Source organism: Vespa mandarinia, chromosome 2, assembly GCF_050613455.1.
Source record: "Vespa mandarinia isolate Hongniang chromosome 2, ASM5061345v1, whole genome shotgun sequence".
Classification (NCBI taxonomy): domain Eukaryota; kingdom Metazoa; phylum Arthropoda; class Insecta; order Hymenoptera; family Vespidae; genus Vespa; species Vespa mandarinia.
The window spans coordinates 555,610-566,280 of record NC_140811.1 but is presented as its reverse complement, the minus strand read 5'-3'; the positions used below and the strand labels follow the sequence as shown (position 1 = coordinate 566,280).

General features: G+C 27.4%; 3 protein-coding genes across 8 annotated transcripts; all 3 read left to right on the top strand.

The window, feature by feature from the left end:
- Positions 1-4,169, top strand: LOC118451351 (uncharacterized). 4 transcript variants are annotated; one of them, XM_035887782.2, is made up of 5 exons: positions 1-182; positions 2,380-2,945; positions 3,037-3,203; positions 3,374-3,557; positions 3,648-4,168. In XM_035887782.2, exons 1-5 carry the CDS (start codon positions 146-148, stop codon positions 3,837-3,839), a joined length of 1,146 nt encoding a protein of 381 aa, XP_035743675.1. In that variant the 5' UTR covers positions 1-145; the 3' UTR covers positions 3,840-4,168. The 4 variants fall into 4 exon arrangements, with proteins under 4 accessions (XP_035743675.1, XP_035743676.1, XP_035743678.1 ...); XM_035887783.2 differs by lacking the exon at positions 1-182 and adding an exon at positions 1,127-1,513 and having other exon boundaries at positions 3,648-4,169; XM_035887785.2 differs by lacking the exon at positions 1-182 and adding an exon at positions 1,127-1,921 and having other exon boundaries at positions 3,648-4,169.
- A 322-nt stretch (positions 4,170-4,491) lies between these two features.
- LOC146873156 (succinate--CoA ligase [ADP-forming] subunit beta, mitochondrial-like) lies at positions 4,492-7,635 on the top strand. Of its 3 annotated transcripts, none has more exons than XM_085655007.1 (7): positions 4,492-5,291; positions 5,446-5,705; positions 5,801-5,963; positions 6,080-6,347; positions 6,413-6,717; positions 6,885-6,946; positions 7,574-7,635. In XM_085655007.1, exons 1-6 carry the CDS (start codon positions 5,235-5,237, stop codon positions 6,930-6,932), a joined length of 1,101 nt encoding a protein of 366 aa, XP_085511133.1. In that variant the 5' UTR covers positions 4,492-5,234; the 3' UTR covers positions 6,933-6,946; positions 7,574-7,635. The 3 variants fall into 3 exon arrangements, with proteins under 3 accessions (XP_085511133.1, XP_085511132.1, XP_035743748.1); XM_085655006.1 differs by lacking the exon at positions 7,574-7,635 and adding an exon at positions 7,020-7,160 and having other exon boundaries at positions 4,493-5,291; XM_035887855.2 differs by lacking the exon at positions 7,574-7,635 and adding an exon at positions 7,020-7,418 and having other exon boundaries at positions 4,494-5,291; positions 6,827-6,946.
- LOC118451388 (succinate--CoA ligase [ADP-forming] subunit beta, mitochondrial-like) lies at positions 7,556-10,664 on the top strand. The gene is made up of 7 exons (XM_085655004.1): positions 7,556-7,717; positions 8,589-8,845; positions 8,982-9,144; positions 9,228-9,492; positions 9,569-9,873; positions 9,966-10,085; positions 10,166-10,664. The coding sequence occupies exons 1-7, from the start codon at positions 7,565-7,567 to the stop codon at positions 10,334-10,336; spliced, it is 1,434 nt and encodes a 477-aa protein (XP_085511130.1). The 5' UTR covers positions 7,556-7,564; the 3' UTR covers positions 10,337-10,664.
- The last annotated feature ends 7 nt before the right edge of the window (positions 10,665-10,671 follow it).

Sequence of the window (10,671 nt, the reverse complement as noted above, 5' to 3'; positions counted from 1 at the left end):
TTCCATTGTCAATAGTAGTCCTGTGAATGCTTTGTGCTAGTGTGGTGTTAGAGAAAACGTTGCCTTGGTTAGGTTCGTTTAAAACCGTTGCTCGCGAGATAACCGTGAAAGAAAATATAATAAGAGAACAAAGAATACATCGAAAATGTCAGAAATTGACGCAAAAGTTAATATGTCGCTCGGTAAGTGGCTAGAGTCCCGAAAATCTACAGATTTTGCTGATATTCCTGGGTGAGCGTATGGCTGCATTCTTTCCTTTGCACTACACAAAATGGCGGTGAAATTGCCCGGACGTAACTACGTAATGTTTCTTTCCATTCCTTTCCAATCGAACGCAAAATCGAAAAAATACGACCTACGAGAACGAGACAATTTCTGAGCGAACACGAAGCAGATTGATTCTTTTCGCATTAATAATATGACTTAATTATTTAATCCGATACTGGGAAACATTGCGCAACAGAAAGATGTGAGAAAGAGCGAAATCAGATCATTTCTGATCTACTGGGCAACTCACCGAGAATGCACAAATGACTCAGCCTCTATAAAAAGCAATTTTCTGTCGTGTTTGCGTAATAAAAATTCTATTTTCGTGGATATTCCATATCTACTATTATTTTGAATTATCACTTCTACCAAGAGCATAGCTTATGTATTGATACAAAAGATAACAAATATGGTCATTTTTTGTGAAGGTCATACACAAGGTGTAGAAAAAAAAAGTACCATTATTGGTGAAAATTTATTGCAATGATCTCTCAAAGACAAAGAATCTTCTCATCAACGAAATATCGATATATCGAATACAAAATTGGAAGACCATGCAACAAGATATTTTTATCTATCTAGATAAATGGCGCACAGTTCACCAATGAAGTATTACATTAACTTCTTTGCAATCTGTTGTGACCAGAAGAAAGAAGAAATAATGAATTCTATATTTTTTTTGAGTATCCAAATAATATGATATTTCACAATATAATGATATATAATATAACCAACAGGGTCTCTATCTAAAGGATGATATATTTTGGGGAAAAAAAAATAAATAAATAAATAAAAAAAAAAAATAAAAAAAATAAAAAAAAAATAAAAAAAAAAAAATAAATAAAAAATAAAAAAAAGATTTCGTCAACTTTACTTGCAACTACATAATATCAAAAAATAAAATGTCTGTAGTGGTTTGTACTACATAGTTATTATAACTGATGGATATCAAGCATTTTGTCATATTATCATTTTGTAATATTCTTCCATATAAAGAGTGTCTGTGTTCTTTAATATTATATAACATGGACAATTAAAATATAAATCTGCATACAATTTTATAAAATGTTTCTGATAAGAGTGAATCTTGGTGTTAAGATAATTTAATTAAAAAGTGTCAAATGTTGTCTGAAATAGAGAGTAGAAAAGTGGAAACAATCTACAATATACAAACTATGAATTCAAATTATGCATTGCAACATGTTTAAATAGCCTTCACATTAAGCCGATACATCTCTGGAAAAAAGTAAGAATGAAATACTATGCAACTGAATCCTTGGTGTTTACTGCAATATATAAGCAAACTAAAAGATACAAAAAGAGTCAATGACTGGAATATTCTTCGTGGGAAACAGACAAATCATGTGTCTTTAAATCGCCAAAGTTATATATTACGCAGTGAATAAATTGAAGACAAACCAATATGAACTATTTACGAAGAAATATTTTGTGAAATATACGAAGAATGAATTGAAGAATTAAATATTGGGAACAATATTATAGATCAAAAATATATTCTGAATTATAATATATCCCAGATATATAGATCTTGAATGAAAAATAATAGTAATAGATAAAGAAAGAAAGAAGAGATTATTTGGATCGCTAGGACTTTCCATCATATACCGGACATGGATTATAAATATTGATCATTGTAGCTGTGTTATTTTAAAAGAGATGAAAATTGTACTACTAGTTTCTTTATTTTAATTGTAGATATGCAAGGCAATATATCTTAAACAAATTTGTAATATTAAATATTTTTCTCTTTCTCATTTTTAACTTATCTATTTATAGTGATTCAAATTTATGAATATTTCTAATCTATAAAAAATCACACATATACATATATTGATTGGATATATGATTTTACAAAAAATGAATATTTGAAAACTTGTAGCCATAATTAGAAGCTTGTAGTCACAATTATAAATAAATGCAAAGGAAGAAGAGAACATACTTAAAAAAAAAAATTTATTATATCACATCATTCTTTAGGAATTTCTAATTTGAAATTTTGCCTAGTTGAAATTAAAAATAATAAAACAATTAAATCCTGCAGCTCACTAAATTGTATGCTCACTAAAACTTGTGAATTTTCTTCCTTTTAAGATGAGATCATTAAGATGGAGAAAAAGGAAAAAAAGAAAAAGGCTAATACAACAAATGGAAAAGCTGGTCCTAAACGCAATCGAGGGAATGCACGAGGACGAAATGGACTTAGAGGCAGAGGTGCAAGAACTAAGCGTAATATTGGCACATTGAAGAAAGAACAGAAATGGCAGCGTGGTCAAAATGCCAATCTACGTGGTAGTTTTACCAAAAAACGTTATAACAAGAATGGTGGAGTTGCTTCACAAAATATACTAGCTTCAAATCAAAAAGCTAATATAAGAGGAAATATAAATGTACGCCGTGGTCGTGGAAATCGCTATGGTTTAACCCGTAGTCGAAGTAGAACGAATTTGACTTTCACGAAAGCTGGATTTTTTACTGCTAATAAAACTACACTGAAAAGAACAAACAGCGTGGGTAGTGTTAGAGATCCAACTTCCGTTCACAATCGATTAGGATACCAAAGTCCAGCACAAATTGCTTATCGAAATCACGTTAAAAGAGCTAAGCAACTTCTTCTTCAGAGACAAAATCAACGGCTTAACTTCCAGAATCAATTTAGAGTATGTCATTGTATTTAATATTTTATTCAATTATTTTATGCAGTCGTGTAATTTTAAATGTTAATTTCTAAAAAAAAAAATATCTTATTAGATGTTACAAGCAGGAAAGTCTTCAATTTCACTACAGCAAAGACCATTAGAACGGCGACAACAAATTTTAACATCTCAAAGAAGATTTACTACTGGTGGATTACGTTCAGATCAAATTGCACGTGCTCAAAGAAGAGCTCAATATGAACAGAAACTTATGAGGATCAAGTAAGAACATTATCTCTTATTTTTAAACTAAATTAGTAAATATAATATCGTGCCCGTTACCATATCTTTCATTAATATTTATTTATTTATTATATTTATATAAAAAAAAAATTTTTTTTAACTTCCATATTTTTAATTGATAAAATGTATGTTATGTTTATTTATTATAGCTCTGCACGGATCACACCCTCAAACGTCAATTTCATGTGCACACTAGGCAATGATTATACACCAAATACGCATGAACATTCCATAAGCCTTGCACAGAATAGAAACGAAAGAAGTATGAGCGGTCTTCATCAATTGCTAAGAGGACGTTCACCAATTACACAAACTATACAAAATTTAAACATGGTATAAATGAATAATTTATTCTTGAGATTGTTATAATCAAAAGTTAATTTAATTTTCAAATTATTTTAATTATTTAATAATTTCTTCCAGATTGGTCGATCTCCTGTATTTGGTCGACAACGTTCACGGTCAAGATCACGCTCCCGTTCACGCACACGTAATGTTCCTATGTCTGATTCAGGAACTGATTTAGATGATCGTACTTTTAGTAAAATTATGTATAGTATATCTGCAAGTCTTGGCGTCACAGGACGAACTCTCAATGATAGATTTAGTTTTTAAATGCAATAAAACAAATTCATCTTACATTCAGAATTAAAGACTGGCAAATTCAGTGCACATGAGTTATAAGATTTTCAATTTTAATTATAGATGGGGAGATGTGCTGTTTTTTGCAACTTAGAAGTATAAACATCATCTAATATTGAATAAATGTCTATAATATTGATTCAGAGTTAATCAAAGTAACTCTGTTACATTTAGTCTTATTTTATCTTCAGTAATATAATGTCTTTTATTATGCTTTTTTATAAAAAAGACAGCATTTGTTATAAAAGAATTGTTACTTTAATATATTTAAGCATAATTTCCCCTCTATTATTATATGATTATATATTTTGTGCATATATATATATATATATATATATATATATATATATATATATATATGATCCATACACGAGTATATATATATGTATATATATATATATCACATATGATATATATGTATATATATATATATATATATATCATATGTGCATATATATGTGTATATATATATATATATATATATATATATATATATATATATGAACATATGAAAACTCGATAAATTACAAAGTTGGATTTTTTCTTCTATAAAACATAAGATATGTTACTTGCTTTTTATTACATAACAATAATGTTTATTCATATAGATACGTATTTATATTTTTTCGCAAATTAATTTTTTGTTTCACACTTATTTGCTTAATAAGTTATAAATGTATCTACTTTTCCCCTTTTTTCTCTTTTTTTTTTTCCTTTTTTTTTTTTTTATTTATACAGTTTTTGTCTTTATTGCAGAGAAAAGTTAAATAAGAATTTTGTTATTAGTTTAACGAATATTGACAAAATGAAATAAACACGTTCAATACTCTATTAAAAGTGGTTTATACGTACAATTCTAAAGATAATTCCTTAAATGTTAATATCAGCTTTCCTGTTATTAATTTACGTACATAAGAAAATAAGATAATATAAATAGAAATCTAATAAAGAGAAAGTCTAATGTGTATCCAAAAAAATAGATTATGAAGTTCAAAAGTCTATAATCTATTTTTGCCTTTTCTGCATGATACGACCATGCTTATATTTTTTTACATATCTGTTTGCTGACTTTATCAATTACATTGGATAAAACAGCGTATTTATAATTTCCAATAAAACCAGATACATACATCATATGACAAGAAGTCATTGCCTACTTTATTTTGTTATTTTTTTGATGCAAACAAAGAATATCTGTATAAGTAACTTGGAAGTGTGATGAAAGTACATATGAAAATAACTGTGATATTAATCATATAACATTCGTTGCTTTTTTTTATAAACATTAACTTTTACAAACGGCATTTATTTTGATAAATCTAAATATAAATTTAATAAATTGGTTTGACTTTAATAATAATTTCTATCATGTCACTATCATCATCTTTATTTGTAGGACGACAAATTTTAAATCACTGTAATCAGGTACATTATTTTTTATAAAAATACCATTATATTATCCTATAATTATTTTACAAAACTAAAAATAATTTTTTTAATAGCATATATTAAAAAATTTCTTTGAATAAAAGTACCATACATTTGTTATTTTAGTTATATGAAAAATTTATCTTTTTAGTTTCTTAGAAAAAACCAGCTAATAATAAAAGAACAATTACGATATTTGAATCTTCATGAAAATATTGCATATAGTCTTTTAAAAGAAGCTGGAATTCCAACACCACCATTTGGAGTGGCTAAAACACCTGATGAAGCTGCTAAAATAGCTACTGAACTAAAGTCACAAGATTTAGTTGTAAAAGCACAAGTACTTACTGGTGGCAGAGGGAAGGGTCATTTTCAAAATACTGATGTTAGTGGCGTTGTTATGTGTGAATCGTAAGTATTTCTCCAGTTACAACACCAAGACATTATATAAATAAGTAATAATAATTACTTTATTGCCACTGCTGATATCTTTTTATTACCATTAGTGCTGAGAAAGTAAAGCAAATATCAGAAATTATGATTGGAAAATTATTGATTACTAAACAAACAGGAGCTGCTGGAAGAATTTGTAATTCAGTGATGGTGACAACACGCATGTTTCCACGAAAAGAATATTATCTTTCAATAATGTTGGAGCGTACTTTTAATGTAAGTCTATAATTAAGTTAATTGTAAAAATAAATAATCAAAAGAAAATACATTATTTAAATAAAATAAATTGTCTACTTTTATTTATTATTAATTCATACAAAAGTTATTCGTAGGGAATTGTTGTGATAGCATCTAGTAAAGGTGGAGTAAATATTGAAGAAATTGCTGCTACTGATCCTGAAGCTCTCCTTTATGTACCAGTTGACATAATTAAAGGCCTAACATCAGAACAGATAAATTGTATTATTCAGAAATTGGGTGTTAAAGGAAAAGGCAAAGATATTGTGTCGCTTATTATTTGTAATCTTTATGAATTATTTCTTGAAACAGATGCTCTATTAATTGAAATTAATCCACTTGCAGAAGATATTTGCGGTGAATGTAAGTAATGATTAACTTATGAAAAGAATGTAAACAAATTAAAATTTAATTTAATATTTTTTCAGATTATGCTTTAGATTGCAAATGTAATTTTGATGATAGTTCTAAGTTTAGACAGAAAAAATTATTTGCTTTGGAAGATTGGTCTCAAAAAGATCCCAATGAGGCACGAGCAAAAAAGTTTGACTTAAATTATATTCAATTAGATGGAATTGTTGGTTGTATGGTAAATGGTGCAGGTTTAGCAATGGCAACAATGGATCTTATATCTTTCTATGGTGTTAGACCAGCTAATTTTTTAGACGTAGGTGGTAGTGCCACAAAAGAGACTATTATAGAAGCATTTACAATAATAACTACAGATCCAAAGGTATGGAGAAAAATAATAAATCTTATAAGACGGTGTATTGTATTTAAATAAAAAATAAAAAATAGATAATAAACCGACATATTAAATTATAAAAATTCTATATCCTTAGGTTTTAGCCATTTTTGTTAATATATTTGGTGGTATTATGAGATGTGATATCATTGCAGAAGGAATCATCGCAGCTACTAAAGAATTGCAAACAACTATTCCTATAATCATCAGGTTGGAGGTAATGATAAAGAATAAATATAAGAGTGAGAATATAAATAGTATATAAATACTAATTGAATTATTGTATCCAGGGAACTAATGTGGAGAAAGCAAAAAAATTAATATCTGAATCAAAATTGAAACTTATCTTTATAGATGATTTTGAAAAAGCAGGTGAATCAATCACCAAATTTGCAACTATTATAAGTCTTGCAAGATCTTTAAATCTAGATGTTAATTTTGTATTAAAATCAAATGGAGCAAAAAATAAGAAAGAAAAGTGTTGACAAATTCAAAGAAATAAGATAATAAATATAAAAAAATAAGGAAATAAATTATTTAGTGGCTTCTACACAAAATATAAATTTGATTTATACAATTACTTGTGGCAATAAAAATCAATAATAAAAATGTCATATTTTGTTAGAAAAAAAGATTAAAAATTTATCGAATGAAGTAACCTACATTGTAAATGTACAAATTTAATAAAATGAAATTTATTTTCTTTTTAATGAAAAACATATAAAAAATTGTTTATTTATTTACCTATAGAGTAATGTAATAAGTAAATGTGATCACAAGTCAGTGCAAATTATTGAAAAATTCCTTATAATGATGATATATATTGGTTTACGTCATGTTTCAGAAAGAAACGTCAAGAAAGGCGGGGACACAATGGCGAAACCAGCATTTGGTGGCAGTCTATTGCCAACACTTTACCAAGATGGCTACAATGTTGTTTCGAACGATTTCACTCGCAGAGTGTCTTACCCGATTAAATGGTTCCAAGGTACGTTAAAACGATAAATAAAAGATTAATATCATTTTGGAAGGTAGAATATATTTAAGAAAGATTAAAGCTTTAATATTTTCTTACGTGTAAAGATTATAAGGACATGTAAAAGAGAGGCGATCGTCCATATTAGGTGATGTAGTCTGCTAAATTAGGCGCCAGGGTCAACTGATTTGAAGCCAAGGGTGTCGGTCTCACGTAAAATCTGTTTTTCTTGAAGAAACTATAATGACAGTTATATAATTATCGCATATTATCTTCCGCATTCTTTTTTTTATCTTTTTATTATCAAGGTCAAGTTTCTTGCGCATTTACTTAAATATAATTGAATTACTTTCGACGGAATAATAATCCACGGTTTTCTACATTTCTAATTTAAATTTCGAACGTAAAAATTTTATTATTTCGATATATTGATGTTCATTTATTTTTACGTATTCAATAGAATTTTTTTAACATATTATATGTATTATATATGTATATATAAATTTTATATATTATATAATTATATGTATATAATTATATAATATATATATATATATATGACTATTTACTATTTTATCATGAATTGTAGATTAAAAAAGGTCATGTATTTTATTTGTACTCGATAAGAGAAAGTCTGTGCCAAGTTTTGCAAAAAGAAAATGATAGTAGTTCAATGTCAATTATTTTTTGTATATGCATTTATATTTAAATGTTGCATAATATATTTATAGCTTAATTTAAAATCATTAATAATCACTATTATGTGAAATAGTTGTACTCTATTAGAGAAAACAGTTTTAACATAATATTGTGTAATTATTATTTATATGTCAGATGATATATTTAATATTTAATATTTATTAAAAATTTACTTATTTTACAGATTTTAGCCTGCAAAAGTAATTTGAAACAAACAATAAGAAATCTAAATGTACATGAACACATCAGTTATAGTTTACTTAATGAAGCTGGTGTACCTACACCGAAATTTGGTGTTGCAAAAACGCCAGATGAAGCAGGAAAACTTGCAGCTGACTTGAAAACAAAAGATATTGTCTTAAAAGCTCAAGTACTTGCAGGAGGTAGAGGTAAAGGACACTTTAAAGATTCCAATATTAGTGGTGTAAAGATGTGCGAAACGTAAGTTCTTTATTTTTAATTTTAATAACATAATATTATTTAAATCGATAAAGAAACTATTGTTATTATTATTATTATTATTATTATTATTTTTTTTTTTTTTTTTACATTTCAAACATTTCCATTTCATTGATAGACCAGAAGAAGCAAAAGCATTAGCAAGTCAAATGTTAGGTAAATTACTAATTACAAAACAAACTGGCGAAGGAGGTAGAATATGTAATGCTGTTATGGTAACACAACGTATGTTCCCCCGTAAAGAATATTATTTAGCAGTGATGATGGAACGTGCCTTTGGTGTAAGTAATCAGAGTTTTAAAGTATTATTTTTATTCACATATATAAATTTCTATTAAGAAACTAAATTTTATTTATGACCCAGGGTCCTGTTATAATAGCATCTAGCCAAGGTGGAGTAAATATTGAGGAAGTAGCTGCAACAAATCCTAGTGCCATAATGTATGAACCCATTGATATTAATAAAGGTATAACCAAGGAGCAAGCAGAGCGTATTGTCACAAAACTTGGTCTTCAAAATGTAAAAGATTATATTTCCAAAATTATCATGAATCTTTATCAAATGTTTCTTAAGAAGGATGCTCTTCTTTTAGAAGTAAATCCTCTTGCTGAAGATATTAATGGAAATTGTAAGTAATTTTATCGATAGTATTACCATTATATTATTATTGATTATATTAACATCAGTTTATTTGTAAATTTTAGATTTTGCGTTAGATTGCAAATGTAGATTCGATGATAATGCCGAATTCAGACAAAAACAATTATTTGAATTAAGAGATTGGACTCAGGAAGATTCTAAAGAAGTAGAAGCAGCCAAATTTGATTTGAATTACATTGCACTTGATGGAAATATTGGTTGTATGGTTAATGGAGCTGGATTAGCTATGGCTACTATGGATATTATTAAATTACATGGAGGCGAACCTGCTAATTTTCTTGACGTTGGCGGTGGTGCAACTACCAGTGCCGTAAAAGAGGCATTTAAAATCATCACTTCTGATTCAAGAGTAACCTAACATAATTTATATAAATTACCTTTGTATCAAATTATCTTTGTTTTCAGATAATATTTAATATTCTATGCTTTTATAATTTACAGGTACATGCTCTTTTAGTTAATATTTTTGGTGGTATTATGAGATGTGATGTTATCGCGGAGGGTATTATTGCTGCAACGAAGGAACTTAGTCTTAAAATTCCTGTTGTTGTTCGATTGCAGGTAGAACATTTTAACACTTAATAATATTTTTCTCTTAAATATCTCTTAATTATGTACAATATAAATTTGTATAATTACAGGGAACCAATGTTGACGAGGCTAAAGCTTTGATTGCAAATGCAGGATTAAAAATCGTTCCAATTGATGACCTCGATGAAGCTGCTCGTGTCGCAGTAAAATTATCGACCATTGTTAAACTAGCACAGTCCGAAAATCTTAGTGTCAATTTTGAGATTCCCGCAATTTCATAATTTTAGTAATGAATATAAAATTTATATATCAGCAAAATCATTACTGATATCTGTTCAAATATTGTCAAATGGTTTCGAAGAACGTTTGAAAGTAATATCTGTAGTAATAACTTCTCAAATCACTTTTATTATATACTATTTAAAAAGTGACGCTTTAAGCAATTAAATCAATTTATTAAGTAAATTTATAAAATCATTTTGGGATAACTTGAAAAGAGAAAAAAAAACTATTATTATTACTTATTATTTTAAAACTTATTATTACTTTGAAGAGAGTTCTATTTAATGACGTGTTCTATTTTATAAATGGCGAACTTTATCTTTTCTTTTTTAAG